Source organism: Stylophora pistillata, chromosome 6 (assembly GCF_964205215.1).
Source record: "Stylophora pistillata chromosome 6, jaStyPist1.2, whole genome shotgun sequence".
NCBI classification, from domain to species: domain Eukaryota; kingdom Metazoa; phylum Cnidaria; class Anthozoa; order Scleractinia; family Pocilloporidae; genus Stylophora; species Stylophora pistillata.
This window is the reverse complement of record NC_142524.1, coordinates 19,599,056-19,622,750: the sequence shown is the minus strand read 5'-3', so window position 1 is coordinate 19,622,750 and position 23,695 is coordinate 19,599,056. Positions and strand designations below refer to the sequence as shown.

The 23,695-nt window shown below is 40.8% G+C and overlaps 1 protein-coding gene and 1 pseudogene across 1 annotated transcript in view; both read right to left on the bottom strand.

Annotated features, from left to right (window-relative positions):
• LOC111327482 (uncharacterized) overlaps positions 1–22,648 on the bottom strand; it is a 28,518-nt gene extending 5,870 nt beyond the window's left edge. Inside the window, exons 1-4 of the mRNA XM_088725791.1 lie at positions 22,493–22,648; positions 12,809–13,101; positions 12,624–12,732; positions 11,753–12,081 (exon numbers count right to left, since the gene is read on the bottom strand). Coding sequence (XP_088581917.1) covers positions 11,753–12,081; positions 12,624–12,732; positions 12,809–13,101; positions 22,493–22,577 — 816 coding nt within the window. The 5' untranslated portion in view covers positions 22,578–22,648. The remainder of the gene's footprint in view (positions 1–11,752; positions 12,082–12,623; positions 12,733–12,808; positions 13,102–22,492) is intronic.
• Positions 8,190–8,897, bottom strand: LOC148728678 (uncharacterized; annotated as a pseudogene).
• Positions 22,649–23,695: the final 1,047 nt, after the last annotated feature.

Genomic DNA, 23,695 nt, shown 5'->3' with positions numbered 1-23,695 from the left:
TGCTTGCTGGTGAGTTCCTTGACGGGCCAGAGCGTTCAGAAAGTGAGTGAGCCCCTGTCCCGAGGGTTCAGAGAGCGTGTTTTTTTCCTGAGGGGTGGGCTGGTCGGGGGCGGTGTCACTCGCGCTCGAGGACGGCTCATTGGCGGCAATAGAGGGCGTGGGGATGAATTGCTTGGCCGGAACACTCTCCTCGTCGCTGCTTTCTACAGGGTGGGGAGCGTCTCGTTTTCGGCGCGGAGCGGGTAACGGGGTGGTGTCCATAGTGTCTTGCTCGTTAGAGGTGACAGCTTCTGCGTAGGTCGAAGGACGGCTCGAGAAAAGGTTCTGGGCCTCCTCTGAGCCCCAGTCCCGTGCGGCTGCGGCAATTTCGTCCAGCAAAGCGAACTCACTGGGGTCCTCTGGAGGGGCCTCTGGCGGGGATTGTGGGGGTAGAGGGTCTGGTTGCAGCCGGCGCCTTCTGGGACAGTTTTTTACCACGTGCTCTGTGGACTGGCAACGATAGCACGTGCCAGGCTGTCCAGTATATTTGAAGGCAATTTCAACACCACCGATGACTAACCGTTTTGGAATGTACCTCGTGATGTTAGTGAATTGTGCGACACGTATGCCGTTTTCAATGTGTGTAAATCCTTCTTCAGGGTAGTGAAGTCGTCGTAATTTCGGCGATGCAAGCGTGCCATAGGTGTTGAGGAGTTGAATTAAATCGTCGTCAGGGTATTCCACTGCGACGAAAATCGAGACGTGAATCGATTTCGCGCCCAACAAGCGTAGTTGCTTTCGCTCATCTCCATAATCGAAGCCAGTATTCGCAAGTTCTGCCGCACATTCTGCGTCATCTAAGGTTGTATCGGAGCATTTTCCTCCGAATTGGGGCACTATGCCGGTAATACGTTTAGCAAAATCAGGCAGGGATTTTGCGATGTTGATAGAATCAAGTTCCATAGAGTCATCGATGATTAATCGTACTGTTCGCCTGTGTGCGAAAACCGGCCTGGGACGGCTGAGCGCCTTGTGTTTGCCAGAAAAACCAAGCAAAACAGGACGCACGAACCGCCGTACTCACCCCTTCTTTGCTGTAAGAAACACGAAAACCGTCTGGCGTAAAGCTTTCTCAAAGTTGGCCTCAAACACCCGGAAAAACGGACTAGTCTGACTTTCGGACTAAGAACAAACATTACGCTTGAACTTAGCCAAAAGGCCGACTAACTTTACATTGTTTTGGCCTTCTGGGCCCCATCAGTGCAGTGCTAATGCTAGGATGGGGGAGAACCGAGACGGTCACCCCAAACGACCCAACCTTTGTGATATCGTCTAAGCCATGCCAGAGTGCTCAAACTAGAGTAAACTAGTGAGCATGCGCAATTGCAACAGGAATGATTCATCCTAGATAGAGTGCTCAATTTGGACATGAAAGCAAAGCTTTGAACATATATCTTTATATATATATCTTATATATATATATATATATATATATATATATATATATCCATATGAAAACCTTTTTGAAAACGGGTGTATGCTTTCCTAGTTTGAGCACTCTGGCATGGCTTAGACGATACCACAAATGTGGGATCGTTCGGGGTAAACATATAGGTTCTGCCTCATCTTAGCATCAGCACTGCACTGACGAGGCCCAGAAGGCCGAAACTTTACTCAAGGCTTTACTCTTCTTTTTTATTTATATTATTATATTATATTATATTTCAACTCTAGTGAACTGGTTTCTGTCCCGCGTGTCTTTGTCGATCTGCTCAATGTTTCTAAGTTTTGTATTTGGCGGAGTAGGAACGATTTCCGTTTCCGTAACGTTCGTCCTGGCGCTGTGGCGGTGATTGCTTCTATCAAGGCCCGCCTGAAGTTTTATTTACCAATTTCCTTCAGGCGGTGCAAGTCTGACAGGCGTCGTCGCGTCTTCCATCGTCAGTGGGGCGCCCGTGGCATCATAGCTTCAGTGGTAAACGACTCCCTTGTCTTTTCCATTTAGTCCTGCTCCCCGTAGTTATTTAGTTTCCTTTTTTGCTCGAATGAGTGTGTCTCGGTGCTGCTCGTGCTGGGTCTCCTTTATTGGTGTACTGCACAGTAGCCCCTTGAGTGAGCGTGTCTTTGTGCTGCTTGTGCTGGGTCTCCTTCATTGGTGTACTGCACAGTAGCCTAATTGTTAGTATCTGTTTCGTAACCCATGTGCTGGGTCTCCTTCGTTGGTGCACTGCACTGGGCTAGTATCGTTCGTTCTGTCTACTTTGTAAATGTGTCTGTCCGCTGCTTGTGCTGGGTCTCCTTTGTTGGTGCACTGCACAGTAGCCTTTCGTGAGTATTTGTTTTGTTGTCCATGTGCTGGTCTCCTTTGTTGGTGTACTGCACTGGTCTGTTTGTCCTTGTTTGTTTTAGTTCTGTGTACCCAATTTTTGGTTTCTGTGAGGTGGGGTTCGATTCCCCAGCGAGTTTGGCGTCTGGTGACCCTCGTTTCTGGTGGACCCTAACCCTAAGGCATTGCACGCAAGCCATGGGTGGGATTAGTCCTGTTGGTCGGCGGGCATTGCACACGCCCTTCATCGGGGGCCCGGCCGTCCACCTTAAAAATAAAAAAAAAAAACTGCACTGACGAGGCCCAGAAGGCCGAAACTTTACTCAAGGCTTTACTCTTCTTTTTTATTTATATTATTATATTATTATATTATATTATTTATATTATATATTATATATTATTTATATTCTTTTTCTACTCTACTTTTTTACTCACCCCCTCCTCCCCAGCGGCTTCCTTGCGTCGAACAGTGGGAGCGACGGTTGGGCTGTAAACTCACTTGGCAAAATGTCTGGCAGGAAATCTTCGGTGCTGGTCTGAGTACCAATTGGGAAAGCGAAATAGCGTGGCAGATCGCTCACGGTGTGGTCAAAACAAGAGCCTATCTCAAGTCATGGCGCCAGTTCGCCGTGATCGATCAATGCGCGGGCTGTGGCGAGCGGGAAACGATCTCTCATGCTTTCTGCTCGAGCCGCCTCGTGTCTCCTGTGTGGAGCTGGATGTCAAATCTGATAAATCAGTTTTATGATCAACCTCTTTTACTTTCCGAATCTATTATTTTATTACGCCAAGGGCTGCCCCAAGGCTCCTCTTGGGCGCATTCAAATGCCATCACCTCCTTTCTAATAAAACTCACCCCAAATGAGCTGTGGGCCGCCCGGAACCTCGACACTTTCGAATCTAAACGGCCATCCGCTCAAACCATTATCTCTAAAATTAAGACCCGCATTCGCCAACGCATAACAGCCGCCTTTCACATTACACCTCACGCCATCTTAACCACATTCTGGGCTTACCAGAATTTCCTGTGCTCCTTCGCGAATCAGCAACTTATAATAAAGATTTAAACCCCCCCACCAACAAGCCCCTGATTTGTTGTGATCCCAATCACCGTATCTAAATTACCCAATTATTATAATCAATCATTGTAAGTAATCAACTACCTCTGTAAATAAAACATTGATTTAAAAAAAAAAAAAAAGTACTGTCTGCAGTTATTTATATATATATAAATTCTGTATACAAGGGAAACCCTGACCCTGTACACCCCAAATAATCATATTTAAATAGAATAAGTGTTAGAAAAGAAAATTTTCCCTGAGCGGGATTTGAACCCACGTCCCCCTGTTACTAGTCAGGTGTGATGACCACTACACTATCAGGACAACCATGCTGGCACCACGGCAATCGAAGATGTGATTTACGTGATCAGAGACGTGGTCTCCCAGGAAACTTAATTTTCAAGGTGACAGGGTAGGTGAAGCCTATAACCCCATATGAAACCCAACTAAGGATCTATTAAAGATACACGACCGAAGTTAACTTAGCGGATGACAAAGGAGGATCCAATAACGTATACAGGCTAATTTCAATTAAACAAGTTCTGTATACAAGGGAAACCCTGACCCTGTACACCCCAAATAATCATACTTAAATAGAATAAATATTTGAAAAAATGTTTGAAAATTAAATAAAAATTAAAGTGTGTTTATTGACTTATTAAATAGTCAATAAACACACTTTGCTATGCTTGAAGAGCCGCAACAGCGGTGAAACGCGTAGCGCAAAAGCAAAGAGAAAGAAAAAGAGGACTATCGTTTTTCATTGATTTCAGTATCTTTATTCGACACAGAAGTTTACAGTTTGTTTTCCGGTGACAAGAGTAGGTGTAGTTGGTTTTCTGGAACAGGCGAGAGATGGTTCGGTGAGACGGGCAGCTGTACGGCAAGATGGCAGTTTAGCGGGTTTAGTTGAGGTAATAAGGCCTTGAGGGTCAAGGATCGGCGAATCGGAGGAAATAGGTGGTGTTGGCGACAATTCAGAAGAGGCAAGCAAAGAATCGGTAGATTGGTCGATCGTAAGATTTTCGACAGTAGGTGGAGGGCCGTCGGTGGATGGTAGATTTTCGGGCGTAAGATTTTCGTCGATGGATGGAAGATTCTTGGGCGTAAGATTTTCGTCGGTGAATGGGAGATTTTCGAGCGTAAGATATTCGTTACGGATTTCCTGGGCGGAAGAGCGGAAGCGAGTGGAAGATTTTCATCAATTGATTGTTGGTCCTTAGATGTGTCGATGTGTACGTCTTCCAATTCATCCGTTGCGGTGCCATGGACCGCTGGAGAGACCCATGAGTATTGGCAATTAACACCATAGTGTCCTTCTTGCTTGCAAATACAACAAAGAGTTGGGCGTGGGCACTCCTGCGCTTCGTGTCCGGTAACATCGTAATTGAAGTATATCTTATTCGGGCATATATGCAAAATGACCGGGGCAATTGCATTTACGGCAGGTAGGAATCTGGCTGCTGTACTTGACAAAGATTTGAAATTTGCCGAGGCCAAGAAAACTCGGGATGGGCGTGCACACACGCACACGATAATGACGTAGGCCGTTATAGATATTAGGGGCGTAGGAATGTTTACCACGGCGATAATGTAGCACTTCGCAGTAAGGTGACAGTCGTTTGATTATAGCCAAATCTGACAGCTCAAACGGTGCATCGTAAATTGTCAGGAAAGTTAAGGGCTTGTCCACTTCTTGAATGGCGTAATTTTCCGAGTAGCAGTTTAGAGAGTTGTAGAGAGTTTGGACGGAGGAAGTTTTCCTTGGCAGTTATGGACTTAAACGTAACAACCACTTCGCCGTTGAGTTTTCTTTGTAGACATTGGATGTCAGTCAGTTCGACCTTCAAAATGCCAGCGCGTCGAATACAGAGCGGGTGGTCGTTAATTTGTTGGGAGTAAAGAAGGCGGTTCTCGGCCGCTGTGGAATGTTATTCTCCACAGGCCACACGTGTTGTTCTCTAATTATGGAACTTGTGCCAGAAGTACGGGCAGCTCTCGATGCATATGATTCCCCATTGACAATAGACGAGTTTTCGGCATTTTCGTCCGTGGCGTTCAAACTATCTTCGACAATTCCCTCTAAATTCTCAATAGATTCCCAAAATCAAAAGTAAGTAAATGAAGGCCAAAAGAGCAAACTAACCTCTAGTTTGAAGATTGCCTCGGTAATCCAAAAACCACGACCAACTTTGCACTTTTTTTGTTTTAAAAATATAGAAGCCTTAACGACGTTAAGGCTCCCAGAGGATGGGGGCGCACAACAGCGATCGCGACTAACACTTTCCATTTTTCGTTTCGAGATAAAAGGCCAAATGATGGATTTAAATCTATCGTGCACCCAACGGGGTGGGGGGATGACTTTAGCAACGTGCCATAAACGGCTTGCGTCTAAAGTATTAACAATTAAGGTCCTACCGACAAAAGAAAGGTCTCTTTGTTTCCAAAGATTTAGAACCGAATTTAGTTTGTCTAATTTGGCCCGCCAACTGTTGTCGTCGACACTGACGAGGCCGTATGAGAAGAAAACACCAAGCACTCTCATTTTAGTGACCCATCTGAGGCCATAGGGAGATTCAATTCTAGTTCGCCATTGTTCTAACCACATTGCTTCAGATTTGGACGTGTTCAGTTTAGCACCAGATCCTTGTTCAAATTTTGATACGACTCGGAGAAGTGAAGAAGGAGATCTTTCGGATTTCAAGATGCAAGTAGCATCGTCAGCGTACTGGGATATTTTATATTGAAGGCCCCCTGCTCCGGGGAGCAGGAAACCTTCAATATCTTTACAATTACGGATTTGCATTGATAATATTTCTGAAACTAGCACGTAGAGGGGGGGAGATAATGGGCATCCCTGTCTCACCCCTCTCCGTAAGTGTACAGGGGGGGGGGACAGAAGCCATTAACAATTATTGTAGAGAAGGCTTTAGAATAATATAGTTCCACCCACCCACAAAAGGAGGGGCCGAAACCGAATTTACGCAATACTCTCATCATGAATTCGTGGTCAACTCGGTCAAAAGCTTTTCCTTGATCTAAGGAAATGAGAATACCTGGTTCATTTGTTTTGTCAATCATGTCAAGGGTGTCACGAAGTAAGACCAAATTTGAGAAGATAGTGCGGCCGATCACACTGCACGTTTGATCTGAAAGCACGATAGAGTTCATGACTTTTTTCAATCGTTCAGTGATGATTTTAGATGCTAACTTATAGTCAGTGTTTAACAAGGAAATTGGGCGCCAAATTTTTGCGACGCGTCCATCGTCTTTTTTGTGGACGAGTCGAAGGGGGCCCTCGTACTGGCTATCCGCGAGGGAGCAAGCAAGAAAGACCTCATTCAAAACAGAAAGGAGAGATTCGCTCAAAAATCGTTCCAAAAACACGAATAAAATTCTGTTGGAAGACCATCGGAACCGGGTGACTTACCGGTCCGAAGGCCTTCTAACGCGGTAGACAGTTCAGTTGCCGTAAAAGGGCCTTCGCATAAATTTCGTTCAAAATCAGTGAGTGAAAAGCTTAGATCCTCGATTATTTCTGTTTGAACTTGCATGTCTAAGGGATCTTTAGAGAATAGATCTTTATAGTATTTAGTTAGAATGTTTACTAGATCAGGTTAAGATTTTTTCTCAATGCCATTTCCGTCAAAAAGGGATTCAAAAGAATTAACATCAGCTCGTTTTCTTCCCGAGACGAAAAAAATAACGTGTTAGCTTTTCGCCTTCCTCGAACTACTGCGCGCGAGAACGAAACTTAGATCCTTAGGCTTCCTTAGAGATTAGAGAGGAGAGTTGGCTCTCTTAATCGTTAATTATACTTGGGTCAGTTAGACTGTTAGCGTGTAAAGCAGCCCTAGCGCGAATTAACTGTTTAGTAATTGAGATTCTTTTAGTGTTCGCGATTTTTTGTTTGCGGGTGCTATAAGAAATAGTGGTTTTGCGGATTTGAATTTTTAAAGCGTCCCACCATTCGCGCAGGGACGCGAACTGCAGGATTTTGAGTTTAAAATCAGAAATCGATTTCGACATGGCATGTTTGAATTCTATATCAGAAAGCAAGCGTGTATTAAATTTCCAGATGCCGGGGCCATGATTAGAGGGGTTAGTCGTTAGTTCAATTTTTACAAAGTCATGATCGGATAGTACGTATACGCATGGAAGAATATTACATTTCGTCACTGGGGTTAAGCCTTTAGCTAGGAGAAAGCGGTCAATTCTAGATGCCAGCGTATGATCTTTGTTAGACCAGGTGATAGTTACTTTGCGCGGGTTGTTTTTACGCCAAATATCCGTAAGTGGGAAATCAGCACAAAGGGATCGGAGAAGGTTTTGATCAGACAATGGGATAGCAGAACAATTTAGTTTATCTAGGAAATTTTCTACACAATTAAAGTCTCCCCCATCACTAGATCCTCTTGGGGGAGAAAGTAATCGTGCAGACAAGAGAAAAATCTTTTACGAACCGAAATAGCATTGGGAGAGTAAATATTTACTAAATTTAGTTTAGAATTATAGTATTCAATGAGTAAGCTCAATATTCTTCCGTCGGAATCGGTCAAAAAACGGATAATTCTGCCTGAGAAGTTTAAAGAAAAAAGGATGGAAACACCTGCAGACCTGCAAGTCCCGAAGGACCACAGTATTTCGAATTCCTCCGCTTGTTTTTTGCACGAGAAATGTGTTTCTTGTAAAAGGATTATGTCACAGTTTGAATAATATAATTCTTGAATAATTTTTTGACTTTTACTGGAGGACCCGAGTCCTCGCACATTTAGAGAAATTATTTTAAGCTTGCTCATTGAATAGAAATAAATACTAATACATTAATATCTGTATCAGCTTCTCCTAGGTTTAGCTCTCTGCCATCCATCATCATCAGTTTCGGAGCCTGAGTAGTCACGGCGGGAAGATCTATCGCGGTCATCGCGACCGCGATAATAATCTCGATCATCTCTATCTCTCTCTCTCTCTTCTGTCGTCTCTCCCGTCATCTCTTCGTTCTTCTCGATCATCCCTCGCTCGTCTCTACGTTCTTTTGGTCGTTTCCTTCAACCTTCGTCGCGTTGTTCTTGTTGTTTCTGTTGATCTTGTTGTTTCTGTTGTTCTTGTTGTTTCTGCTGTTCTAGTAGTTTCTGTTGTTCTTCTCGTTGTCGTTGCTGTTCTCTCTGTTGTTGTAGTTTTTGCTGTCTTTCTTCTCTTTCCTTGGCGCGCTGGGTTCGCTCTTGTTTCTTTTCCTCTTCAGTTTTAGGTTGCGTTGGCTCACTATCGACGTTCGCGCTGAAGAGCAGGAAGGGGCATTGAGGCATGGAATGGCTGTCCGCTAAACAAACGGAACATCTTGGCGAGTCTTTACATTCTTGAGCTCGATGCTCAGGGCATTCACAATTAAAACAACGGACTGCAGAGCAGTCTTTGGCCATGTGATCAGTAGCTCCACAATTCCGGCAAGCTTTTGGTTGATTTGGGTACCACAGTTTAATAGGCTCACCCGCTATGTTGATCTTGGCAGGGATAGTTCGATGTAGCGCCATTCGAGCCGTTCTAACTCCATTGTATCACAGGATTTTGCGTACAATTTTCGTCGGTGGATGGTGGAGGATTTTTGAGTACAATTTTCGTTGATGGATGATTTTGGCGGCAGGAGAACAGAGGCGAGAGGGAGGTTTTCGTCTATTTCTTCGTCAATATTTAGATCTTGGTTTTCGTCAGTGTGAGTGCCATGAATTGTTGGGAACACCCAGGAGTATTCACAGTTCGCGCCAAAGTGACCTTCCTGCTTACAAATACAGCAAAATAAGGGGCGTGAACAATCACGGGCTTCGTGGCCAACACCCTCGCAATTGAAGCAAATTTTGTTTGTGCAAGCGTTGCTGAAATGGTCTGGACGATTGCATTTTCGGCAGGTTGGGTTCTGACCGTTGTATTTAATAAAAATCTGGTATTTCCCAAAACGAAGAAAGCTGGGGATGGGCTTAATGATACGGACTCTGTAATGTCGGAGACCATTATAAATGTTGGGCGCGTACGAGTGTTTTCCTCGGCGATAATGAATGACTTCACAGAAGGGCGTAAGGCGTTTCATTATTGCAAGTTCCGACAGTTCGAAAGGAGCGTCGTAGATAGTTAGGGAAGTGTGCGGTTTGTCGATGTCTTGAAGGGCGAAAGGTTCGGAATCAATGTTGAAGAGAAATTAGGCGTAGGAACTGTTCTTTGGCGGCAATAGATTTGAGGGTGACCACAACTTCACCGTTGAGTTTACGTTGTAAACACTGAATGTCGGTCGGAGAGACATTACACTCGGCAAAAGTATCAAAAACAGTACGGGCGCTTGTGTTTTTGTTTGGAATAAAGAAGGCAGATTTCGGCTTTTGAGGCATGCTGTTTTCGGGAAACTGTATTTGCGGCGGTCTTGTTTCACTTGTAATACTAGAAGTGCGAGCAGCTCTTGAAGCGTATAAGTCACCATTAACGGTTGAGCGGTCTTGAACATTTTCGTTGCCTATCCTTGACATTTCATCCAGTCCATCCACATTCATTGTTAAATCCATTATCATACACAAAGCAAAAGTAGAATAGAGGGCCCCAGAGGGCAAACTAACCTGAAAAATCTCGGATTCCGTATATCACGCTTTGACTAGGCAGGAGCGACAAAAGCACGAGAAGCTTATAACTGTTTCGGCCTTCTGGGCCTCATCAGTGCAGTGCTGATTCTAGGTAGGGGGTGACGCTATAAAGCCACCCCAAACGATCCCAGATTTGTGGTACCATTTAAGCCATGCCAGAGTGCTCAAACTAGAAATTAGTGAGCTTCGCACAAATGCACGACATGACTTATCCCCTTGTAGAGTGCTTGATTTGGACATAAAAGCAAAGCTTTGTAATGCCAAAGAGCTATATACATTGTTTCTTAACAATTGGTTCATGCTTTAGCGTGCACTATGGAGTTATGGAGCACGTGGCAAGTTTGGAGAGCATGAAAGAAATGTAAGAGTTGCCCGAGGCAATAGCCGAGGGCAACTCTTGCTTCTTGAGTGCTTTCCAAACTTCCCACATACGCCATAACTCGATAGTGCACAGCTAAAGCATGAACCAATTGTTTTATAACATAGCCGGTGGAATTGTATATCAAATCCGACGCGAAAAACGGACAACAATATCAGAAGTGATTGTTCGCGGTGAGCGAAATATTGTGCAAAATAGGAATTGGTTTTATTTTAAATTTTGAGGGTTGAAACAGACCAGTTTGTGATTTGTTTGATTTTACCAGTGTCTTTCTGTCAAAATTTGTTGCATTTCACCCTCGGAAAGTGGAGCGAATCGTGACGGCGCTGATGCCTAGTCTCTTTTTCCGTTGTTTTTCTCTTTTTCTGCCTCATTTAAGAACTCTAGCCCAAGAAAAGAGGTCGGAAAATTGTCTTCATTTTGGGACTGGTGGGCCGAGTCCTGTTTGTAGCCATTATTGTCGCGAAATATATTATTTTTCCCCGCGCTAATAATGGCCGAATAATGGCTAATAATGGCGAAGCGATTTGCTCACGTTATCAGCATGCACTATCGGGATTTTGGGCACGCTTACGTATACTGAATTTGATTGCGTGGCTCCGCTAGCTATGTTATAAAATATAATATAATATAATATAATATAATATGATATAATATGATATGATATTAAAATATTAAAACTAATTTAAAGGCCCTTCCAAAAATAAAATAATTCGGCGAATAAGACTAAACAAAGTACTGCAAAATACTAACGAAAGCAAATTATTAGCAGGCGACATGAGAAATGTCAATCGTGTAACAACAATATAATGAAAATTGGGCTAAAATCAATTGTAATGGTTGCAAGCTCGGCTGGTTGCAATTTGCAGGGAGGAATTTAACTATTGTCAATTTCAGGGACCAAAATTATTGAATTCTCTTTATACAAAATGCCCTATATCACCTTTGAAATCTAGATTAGGAAAAATTTTCCTTTCCTGATTCTCCTTAAGTAGATATAGTTTGCTGGTTTCAAGCAGAATGTTTTTAGCGTCTTTCCTTGCTTGCTTTTTACAATGTCTGTGTGTGTGTATTTTTAACTATGTTCCGTTAAAGATTCACGCATAAAAACTGTATTTTTGGTCTTAGTTAGTAGGGAGACCCATGGTCTTAAGACGCGTGGTTTCCAAATTATAATTAGCTTCGTCGCCAAAATTGCAAATATTTCCTGGCTAAAATAATAAATCAATTGATCAAAATTAAATAAACAAATTTGGACCGGAATGACCAGGATGTTATGGAGGACTCAAACAGAGTTCTCCTTCCAAACATTGGAAAACTACAAACCCAATAGAGTGCTCCTAACCTTTCAAAGCCTATGACTGAGGTTGGTAAATTTGCTTACCTGGCCACCAACAATCAATTCAGCACGAACAACGTTTACGTCACAACCTCCGCCAATAAGAAATGAGATTATTGGACCAATAATTTCGAACGCTGGGGAGGTCAGGGTTCCCTGGGGGCCGTCTCCATTTCCTGGTTGCCTTAATCCTGGTACTGAGGATTTGTTAGGTCGGTGCTCGGCTCCTCCAATCCACCAGTCTCCCTGATGATTGGATGGCTGGTCTCTGCCACGAGCTGTAGGATTATCACCGTATGTCGGCTGGTTATCAAACACTGTACCAGTCTTCTCCCAGTCGTCGATTCCATTTTCAAAATCGAACTTGCAATAGACTTACAACAAAGAAAAAAATAGGAATAGAACGCGCTGTTTTCATTTTAAAAGGTGCTCTTTCACCTTTTTTTTTTATAATTTTCTTCAATCAATAGCATGGATTTTTCTACAATGAGGAATTGAGCAGAAATAATGATAAAAAAATCTGAAAAGAAGAACTTGATAAAAAAAAACTAGACCAAACTCCACATTTCGGCAGAACATTTCTAGTACTTTTATTTCTTCACTCAGTGCGTTAAATTTTCCCATATATGGAAATTATGCAACCGTCGATTCCATTTTCGAATCTTTCTATTGTTTGAAATTAAGGGGGAAAAATTCAGAAAGATACAGATTATAACGGGTATGATTCTAGACCGAATTGGGCTCCACTCAGTCCTATTACCATTACAAAGAGAGAATGACACACACACACACACACGCACACACACACACACACACACAAAAAAAAAAACAGAAAGCAGGTAAAGAGAAAACGCAGCAAGTTTAAGCGATCGGGCTTTGTTCAGTAGTAAAACGAAAAATAGTGTTTTAGAGTTACCTCTCTCACAATGTGTCCCAATGAAACTTTCTCTACAAAGACAGTCGTAACAGTTGTAATCTGGGATGCAGGTTCCTCCATTTTGGCACGGAAATGAAGTGCATGGAGACTGAAATAATTTTAAAAAAGCGTTTTGATTGCTATCTCCGGTAGCTTAGGTATGAAAATGAAAAAAGAACCCCTACCGTGATAAAGAAATGATGGTTACTTCTGTTGTCTTTGTAATTCTCAGCATCTCTGTACTTATCAGATGACAATAATTCGCACCAAAGGTTTCCATCCGCTCCTTTGGAGGCGGCGACGTTTATTGACAGGCACAAAGTATTTCTTACACATTCCCACGTGCAATCTAACAGGTCGTGCGAAGTGAACATTCCAACACGAGTTACATTCAGATAATGAAACTCGTCCTTTAAAAACTGACGCTGCTTAAATGTCGAGAAATAAGAAGGCCGGTCTTTACCTGAGCTGCTGATTCCTGTGGTGAGGACAATGCAGAATTCAACATTTAGTAAACATTAAAACATTTTAAACAAGGAAAGAAAAGGTAGAAAAAGTAGAAAAAGGTACCGGAGAACAACTCATCAAGCAAGATGTTGACGAAAAGAAGTGAACACATAATTTTTGGGGATCGAGGTATACAAAGGATTTTCTAATCAATTATCTATTCCGGATCATGACTAAAACACCCCACGAGTACATACGGGTAACATATGAGTAACATACAAGTAACATACGGAACATACGGATACATACGAATACATACGACTAACATACGACTAACATACGAGTAACATACGGGTACATACGAATACATACGAATACATACGAGTAAAAAAATACGAAAAAATACGAGTAAAGTTCATATGAGTAAATTTTTATGCAAAATAACGACAACTTAAGTAAAATTTAACATGAGAGAGCAAAAGATATTTGATATTTACTCGTCAAGCATACTTCCCCGACTAAGGAAAGATTGGGTTACAAGAGCAAAGATCTTTGATATTAAACTGGTGGCCTGGGGTCATGCCAGGTAATCCGCTGTGCGCAAAAATTGGCCTGTCGCTCAGTGGATGGTCTTCACGCGTTCGATCTTTATCGTGCACTGAACAGATTGAAGAGCGTAATACTGATTTACAGATGACACAGTTGAGAAAGGAACCGTGATGTAGATGTAACTAACAGTGGTAAGTGAAGTGTTTTTGCTAACTTCACGGGAATTTGGTAAATCTCAAGGAATACAAACTATCCTCGAAGATGATGATCACCAAGGGCGTAGCCAGGGGGGTTCTTGGGGTGCCCGTGACCTTGGTACGCCTTCTTTTGAGCAAACAACCTACAATCTTCAGGTGGTGAAAACGCTATGACAATATCTTGGCCTGCCCACCATACTCTCACTGCTCATCCAAAAACTGTAAAATGAAGTAAAACATGCACGGCGTGGAGGTCGACATAACAATCTGGTGAGTAGCCTCTGTGACCCCCCCCCCTTGGAAAAATCCTGGCTACGCCCCTGATCACCCATTATTACTTCGACACAGGGCATGCAGTACCCATCGTTCCGGCAAAGCATGAAAACGCCAAGAGTCAGGACACGCCCGGGGTATTTTAGGACTACGGAGCATTCAGTTAAGAAAGAATGCAAAGAACCCGTCCAGGTCTCCAACAAAGCTCCGCGCATTTTAGCAGATTCCCTTGGGCAGACAGATGAGACTATTTTAAGCAATACGACGGACTCCACGCGCCTTAGAAGTCCTAAGCAAGCATCCAACTACAAATTCAATCATGGAAGTGTATTGCGAGCTGACGAAGACGGGATAAGCAACGTCATTGTAGCCCTTCTTGAACAAAACCATGGCTCAGATTCCTATGTGCTTGATGATAACCAGCCTTTTCTAAGGGAAGTTATCTTTCGTCATGGACGTCAGCCTTCAATCGTTGCATTTACTGACCAAACAATAAAGGACGTGTCGCGATTTTACACAAGATCGGGCAGTTTGCTTCATTTCTCGCCGTCACTCATAGACACAACTTTCAATATCACTGAGTATTATTTCACTCATACAGCTTATGAGAATTTAAGCTTGCGAAACAAAGACACTGGCAAACACCCATGGTTCCCTGGACCTATCTTGATTCATAGAAACAAGACAACTGAAGACTTAAAGTATTTCTGGCAATCTGTTAAATGAGAGAAGTGTTAGCTTGAAGGTTTGCATGTACTGGGATATGATGAAGGTGAAGCCCTTTTTACCTGAATACTCCAAGAAACAAGCGGTACCATTAACCGTCTGGGGCTGGAACACGTCCAGGCAAATGTCAAAAAGAAGCTAACAGAATATAATTTCCCAGTCCAGGAAAGAAAAATCATTACGGCCGATATTTTTGGAGGGCGGCTAAGGAAGAAGATGGCTGTTTGTATGACTGCGAAAGGGAAGACGAATTCGACCAGAAATGCGAAACGTTTTAAAAGAAATGAGATGAACTGGAGAAGTCGACAATAAAGAACAGCCCACTGAGATTCACAAAGTACTTTGCCAAATACAAGGAAATCCAGCTAAGAAACAAGATGGCCAAGTACGTTCGAGACTGTGGATGCGTTGACAGAGGTTTTGGCCGAAACCCCATAGAGTGGATGCACTACATGTCCAAGGTCGAGATTGATGAGTTGGGAGATGGTGTTGGTCACAGAGATGTCAACCTGACGACGGCATTACGAAGCCTCTTTTCATTATATATTATTAATTACACTATATTTTGAAATAATTATTGAAGATTTTTGTGTATTGGTTCTTGTTTATGGTTGATGTCCTCAAAAGAGTATCAAAAATAGCTTGACCTGTGTTTCTCATTTTAATACTTGTATTGCCAGCTATCATTTCACCAATAATAAGTTCAAGTTTTTTCATAAGCTGTTTGGGATCATTAAAAAAATAAACACCACGACCTCTTTTCAGTCCTAAACCTTGAATACTCTTTAACTTTTTCTTATTATCCGAGATATATTTGTTCAGCACATAGCGCCTCATATTAATTCTTGCATTTTCTAATTGCTTTTCTGCATCATTTATTTCACCTCTATTAAATTTTTTGGTAACATCGGTTTTATCCCCTTTTAATTGATTCCTTCGAGATTCGGCGTATTTAATAATTCGTGTTAATTTCGTTTTTTTACCCTTTTCATCAGGTATTTCTGATAAGCTTTTTTCGAGATCATCATAATTAATTACATTAAGATCATCTAAAATCATATTTGTGGCATCTGATTCTTCTAAGCCATAATCAACACCTTCATGATAGTCACACTCTGGTGGTTCTTCAAATGAATCTAAAATTCCACCGAATGATTGATCACCTAATGATTGTTCATAAGGTGGTGGTGATACTGGAATTTGTTTTTCATCCGCGGGTCAGATCATCATCAAAAAGACCCTCCACGTCCATGTCTTCCAATTTGAATTGAGTGTTTACATCACAAAGCATTAGAAAATGGCGTCGCGATCTTGCTTCTGTTGTAAGGATCATGATGGATGTTGCTCTTGTTTCTTCACACAAGGAAATTTTGAATGGTCAAAATCTTTGGAAATTGTCCAAAGGTATCTCTTGATACCTTTGGCGTTAGCCCTTCGTCGGAAGGGCTTTTGGAGCGTTAGCCCTTCGCTCCGACGAAGTGCTAACATTCGAAACGTCAGCTTTTGTAATCGTTACGATGGCCAATTTACCATTTCAACTTTGTTGATATATCTAAATTATATTGTCATCTTTAGTTGGCATCTTAATAGCCTGAGTTCCATTTATTACGAGAAAATTAGCTTTGTGATCAATTAATACCTTTTCAGAGCTAAAACACTGCAAACATCACATGCAAAAATACTTTCTCTCCTTGTGTTTTGTTTGGTTATACATGAATCTGTTGAAATCTTTTATCAATAAATAATGCGCGTTTTTCTCTTCTGTTATTAACAAAACATTAAAATGATTTTCATTTCTCTCCTTGCTAATATACATTGGATATGGTTGTTTATTATCATAGCCGAATACGTTAACATTGACTTAATTTATTCTGTTTTTCAATCTTATTGATTTGTTTTATGGTCACTGGAAATTCAATTCCTGTGTAATCCAATTGCTTAACGAAAGCTTTATCAACCTTTTTAAACCTCTGGGGATCTTTCTCTTGTGGATTTAAGTGTCTGATATGACACCATCGAAAAACATTCCGATTATCTGTATTTTTCAGATTGCTCAAACCTTTTTTACCATTCCTCAATTCTGGTGGAAGTTGAATATAAGAAGAACCTTTGGTCGGATTATATATAACAGTATTTATGCAGTGATTATCAACTTATCGGATACGCCAGCCAGATCCATTGTGCAATTTGATATGATATGTGTTGTTTTGTTGACTGTAAAGAGTCTGCTATTTCTGTTTCATTTCTTATTGTCTTAGGTGCCCTATTAAAATGTGCTTTTTCTGTTCGAACTTCATCAGCTTTATGCTTCTGAAAGGTGATCTTTAATGTCTCTGTGAATTTGAGACCTTTCATTTTATTCAATATCTTTTTAATATATTGACCAGTAGCCAATCTTGTGCTCTGCATTTGAATCAATGGATCTTTATCATTTTTTATGCGTATTTCATATGATTTAGTGAAGCCTTTTAAAGCCTTATTTGTCTCAGTAGAGAAACAGGCTTTTTTGTTCTTGGTTTAGGCACTGATTTATAATCATCTCGAAACTCTATAGGTGTTTCAATAATGTTTTCTTCACAAGCTTGAACCATCTGTTTAATATTATTGGATGATGGAGTGAATTTAATTTTCCTTGGTGTTGGTTTAGGTTGATATTTTGGAACAGGTATAAAATTCATTATGTCAATGAGCTGGTCTTTTGTCAGATTCTGTTATTCGTTTTTATTCATATCTGTATATTGATTATATAAAATTTCTTCCACATTTTCTATACGTGAATTTTCTTTAAGTGTTTTTCGATTTTTATTTTCCATATTTTCTATACGAGGATTTTCTTTAAGTGTTTTTCGATTTTTATTTTCCATATTTTCTAGACGTGAATTTTCTTTAAGTGTTTTTCGATTTTTGTCAGATTTTTTATCCGCCATACTGAATTTTGACGAGTCAGCAATTTTGAATTTTGATGAATCAAAAATTTGAACGCAAAATCGCAAAATCGCGAGAACCCCCATTCACTATACTACTAATTTCTATTGCCCAATCTTGACCGAAAAAATTTCATTTACTGGGATAGCGAAGCTGGAAAATCAAGCGTGTTAGACATTGAAAAACTGTTCGAGGAAGGTGAAATTGAAGGAGAGAATGATTCCATTAAAAGGGAATCAACAATGACAAGACCCACTGCACGCAAGCTTTCAGTGGAGGATGAGTTTCTCATGTTAGCCAAGCCAACTACTTTGGCTGTTGTACAGTAATTAAAAAATTGTGTATATAATGATATATCTTCTATTATTTGTTTTCTATACTTGTTTTTTTTCCTTACTCTTTTTCTTCTATCTGAATAGTGTGAATAAAAATGTTGTTGTTGTTGCTGTTACTGATGAAGCTAAGGATGGGACTATCCAACATTTTTTAGCAGAGAGGTTTTGTGTATCCGAGAGTACTGTAAATAATATTAATCTTACTTGGGTTAATTTTGTGTACAATGTAATTGGCAGCCTAAAAATATGGCCACATAGAGCTGTTGTTGTGTTTCGCGGATTTAAGTCAGACGAAAAACTACAACTCAATACAAACTTAACGTCTATACTTTCAACATGGCGGTTCTCAAATCTACAAGGTACGCACATGGCATGCGTGCGCATATGCCACAGATACAGCGGGCCGGCATGCCTGATATAGCAGATATAATTTTAAAACATTCTCTAGAGGAATTTATCAAGAAATATCCTAACACTATTGTGATTGTTGAGGCGACTGAACTAAAAATCCAAGTCCGCAGTTCATTACAAAAGCACACTGAGAGTTATAGTACTTACAAGTCATACACAACTTTTAAGTCTGCTATACGAGTGGATCCTAATGGGGGCATTATGTTTCTGTCTCAATTATTTGAGGGTTCCATTTCTGACAAACAAATAGTGCAGAGATCAGGGTTTCTGGAAACTGTGAAACAGAGAGTACAATGTGGAGAACTAAAAGGAGGAGATGCCATCATGGCAGACAAAGGTTTTGACATTGGTGATGACCTTGCAAAACTGAAATTGAAATTGAATATTCCTCCCTTCTTGGAGGACAAAACGGGATTTGAAGAGGGCGATGTAATCAGGACCCAGACAATAACATAGCATCACATTCATGTTGAAAGAGCTATAGGTAAAGCTCGAAGATTCAGAATTTTCCACTCTGTCGTTCCAGTTTCTATGTTTGGCAGTATTAATCAGACATAGTGTTGCCTGTTTCCTTTCTAATTTCTTAAACCCAGTACTTTCTAAAGATGAAATATCACGAAAGATAATTATTCTTCTGCTAGTCAACAAAGACACCCTTAGATTTTACTTTGATTTCCCAACTGTGGTGTTCTACAACAGAAGACTATAGAGAGAAAATAACATGTATAAACACAGGAAATGTAATGTGCCTTTCACAGTATGATTTGCCCACTATTGCCACATGCCTATGATTTCTATGTTACTGTTACGTACTTCATACATTTGCCCATACTTCATGTGCAGCCAATTGGAATTCACAAAAAGTTTTATTGGCCAATAGAATCTCTTCACCTTAACGCATCATAGGGGTATTTAAAATGTTTTTGCCTAGTGGAAACAGAAGCCTGCAGCACACTATACAGTGCTGGTAGTAAAATAAAAGTTTTATTGACTAACAGAATCTCTTCACCTTTATGCATCATAAAGGTATGTAAAATGTTTTTGCTAAGAGGAAACAGAGGCCAAAATCACACTATAAAGTGCTGGTAGAAAAATATTAGTTGAGAATAGTTTCCACCATTTCAACTCTAATCATTTACTGTAAAATGCTGAACAAGATATCTTAAGGCATAATCATAATAGAATTCCTTCAATTTAGGTAGTAATTGGGTGGACCAGTAGGTATCAACAAACGGGATTCTATCGACACACATTTCATTTGTATCAGAAAGAAAAACACAAAAGTCCACCGCTTCCTCCCTTGCACGACCAGTGCACCTGAGCCACAACTGCTCGATCTCCATTTTCATTTTCACCACTAAGTGGCGGGGTTCTTCATTCTTGCGAAGCGATCGATAACAGCGAGCTTTCACGAGACTTTCACCCGCGGCAGAGGTCGAAGGGTAAACATCATACACAGCCTTCTCTGAAAAACTTATAACTCTTCTTGCGGGCATTTTTCTTTCCTCCATTCTCTAAACGCTTCGAAATTGTATCAAGAGATACCTTTGGACAATTTCCAAAAGATTTTGACCATTCAAAATTTCCTTGTGTGAAGAAACAAGAGCAACATCCATCATGATCCTTACAACCGAAGCAAGATCGCGACGCCATTTTCTAATGCTTTGTGATGTAAACACTCCATTAAAACCACGTGACGTCTTAGCCGACTGTGTCTATTTTTGGGTACTTTAATATCGGAAAATCGCCTTGAACTTACTTTCCAAGGTTATTTGCTATTTTTATGTCGATTTCGGGTTTCATTGTTCATGGCCTGTTTTATGGTTTATCGTTAAAATAACGTGCATGCACAATAATTTATCACTTTCGTGAGATTCTTTAAGTATGTTTGTAAATTCACGTTAAATTATCGTGCATGCACGTTATTTTAGCACTTTACGCCATCTCGATTTGTCAATTCACGTTAAATAATCGTGCATGCACGTTATTTTTGCACTTTTCCATCATCTCGTATCATGTTTTTCCACGTGTGAGCCGTACGGCAAGTTGAAGTTCTCATTAAAGGCTGGTTGGCGCGGTTTTGGTACGCCGCACAAGCCAGCGCTTTACAAATTAAGAAATGGTTAGCTTGCAGCGTGCAACCATCGAGTTATGGATGCACGCGGGAGGTTGCTAAGCACGAAAGAAGCGTAAGAGTCGCACGAGGCGATAGCCGAGTGCGACATCTAGCTTCTTGAGTGGTTAGCAAACCTCCCAAGTACCACAGCAACAATTTTCCTGAATCATTGCGGTGAGAAAATTTGCGTTTTTTCGATCTCAGACTAACAATTTATTTAGTACAGTAAAATAACAGACAACTAAGGCTTATAGGAAAGTACATTTTGAACAACTCACAAGTTCAGTTTTGATCGCCGGAAGCATTTAAATGGTTTCGCACGCCGGAAAAGTTTTACAATGAACGCTTGTACAGAATTTTATTGTTACTAAATCGCTGAAACACACTTCAAGTTCTAAAATTGATGCTATTTATTACTCACCTCAAAGGGTTGATACAGACCAGTTTGTTGTTTTCTTGGTCTTTTCTTAGTGTCTTTGTTCAACCAGCTGGTTAAGCTCCTGTTTGCTTAAGTTCGCAAATCTCGAACTCTTAGCTGGTCAAAAAATTTAGCTCGAAATTTGGCTGCTCACAAGAATCATCTTCCTCATCTCCGGAAAAATTACAAGATTTTTTCATATTTCACTTGCAAAAATCTCACATAAAACAGGAATTATGTTGTATGTAGTGGCAACATCGACGAAAAAGTTGCCGGGACAAAAAAAAAGCAAAACAAACTGACGTCAGCGTGCAACCCACGGGAAAATGGATTGAGCGTATGAGCCAATCAGAACGCGCGCTTTTGTAAGGCTATGTTATAATTAACAATTATTCCACGAGCGCGCGTTGGATATAAGATGATAGATAGCCAACGAGGCGCGTAGCGCCGAGTTGGCTACAATCATCTCATATCCAACAAGAGCGAGTGGAATAATTGTTTTATTAAAAACGTTAAATTAAGTTATTAAATTTTATTAAATTTTTAGCTCCCTTTTAATTTTAAGCTGACACGTATGCTTGCCATATTTGTAGATTATGGTATATTGGCTGATATACCATAATGGCTAAGCCAATAAAAAGTCTTGAATTACATTATCTAATGATCTAGTTTTTAATAATAGTTTTTATTAAAAACTGGATCATTGGATAATGCAACTCAAGACTTTTTATTGGCTTAGCCATTACAGTATATGAGCCAATATACCATAGTCTAATATCTGTACATTGCAACATTCGGTTTCTTCTTAAAAAATTAAGTCGAGAAGATTCGTCTAATATCTTGGGGGAGTTTTTTATAATAAAGCAATTATTCCACTCGCGCTTGTTGGATATGAGATGATTATAGCGAACTCGGCGCTACGCGCCTCGTTGGCTATCTATCATCTCATATCCAACGCGCGCTCGTGGAATAATTGTTAATTATTCGCATTTCTTCCATCGTTAATATTGAAAGTTCCTGTCTCGGCGAAAGCCATGAGTGAAAAGCGTTTCGTTATCCCCGATTCATAACTTTTGGATTCATAACTTTTGGATTTTACACACCGCACAGGCCATCGCTTTGCAAATAGTTTTTATTCGCATTTCTTCCATCGTTAGTATTGAAAGTTCCTGTCTCGGCGAAAGCCATGGGCGAAAAGCGTTTCGTTATCCACGATTCGTAACTTTTGGATTCATAACTTTTGGATTTTATTTGAGCTCTTTCCCTTTTTACGAAGCTGCTTTCTTTCAGAGATTGTTGTTTGACCACATTTGTTCAAATAATGCTTGTCATAATTTAAGGAGGGTGTTCAATCTTAGTGTGTATATAACAAACATAATACCACATGGAAAGTGCTTTGTACGGTGTAAAAACACCGTACGCGCGCACTAAACATTTGAAATGCTTAAAGTATATCATCGAAAAAGGTTAACCTGAAAAATGGTTGGCCACGGCGAACGCCAAAAGCAGGTGGAACTTGAGACAACGCTTGAAATTAGCAGACATGATGCAGGACATGTTTAACGTTTCGTGGTATGAGCGACTTCCTGTTTTCACCTGATTCACTTTCAGGTTTGATGAAGATAGCGATGACAGGTGGTTTGCACGTTATGTCATTGCCCCCATGGTGATGGACGTAAACAGTAGATATCTCATTCCGTAACTTCTTTTGTTCGTCCAATAGCATTTGTTCCTTTCAACGTTGTTACCTGTGTCTCTAGAGATTCGTCGCAAACATACATACATAGATACACACATACATACATACATAGATACATACATACATACATATGTTAATTGACCACTCCCCATGGGGGCTTTTCAGGGCCAGTTCCCACCCAGCAACCACCCCAGGGGAGGACATCCATCACGCAGTAATCTCATGCATGGGAAATTAACGTCTCCTACCCCTAACCCTGCAGGAGACGGGACTTCCATTTATTCGTCCCTATCCGAGAAGACTAGAGTAACTTACCATTTCTTGATATATAGAAAGGTAGCATATTGTTCAAACTTGATTTAAGACCTTGAGTGTTGGTCCGGCCGAGGCTCGAGCGCTCGACCTCTCACACAACAGTCCATCCCTCTATCCACCTATAAATGAAGTTAAGGGCTGTCATATTCTGCGCCAGCGTCATTTGAGGCATTTGAGAGGGCTGTGTTTTTTTTCTCCTTGCTCATTACGAAATTATTCTTAAATACATTTTTATTCCTAAATACACGACCCCACCAGCTCTGCTGAATACTCCATCGTGTTTAAATAAAGTGTTCAGTTCAGTTAAACAGATTAGTCCAGCGGTATTAAAAAGGAAACGAGAGAGTGAAAGAGAAAAACATCGCAGGAGATAATGCAGCACATTTCCTTTCATGAAGCAGGTGTTCAGTGTATGAGGAGACATTTTGTAAATATTCTCTCCAAAATGCAATGTTATGAGGCTCTTAATTTATTGTCTATTTGCAAAAGTGTATAGGAAATCGAAATAACAAAATATTTCCCTATGTTAATGATAGGATGAAGCCATTTCTCGTGACTTGCTGGCGTCTTTTTTCGGAAAATAAACTGTAATTATTCATATGATTGTGGTTCTATAATGGAGCGCCGAATGTTTAAACAATAGAGTGTTTCTGTCGAGGAA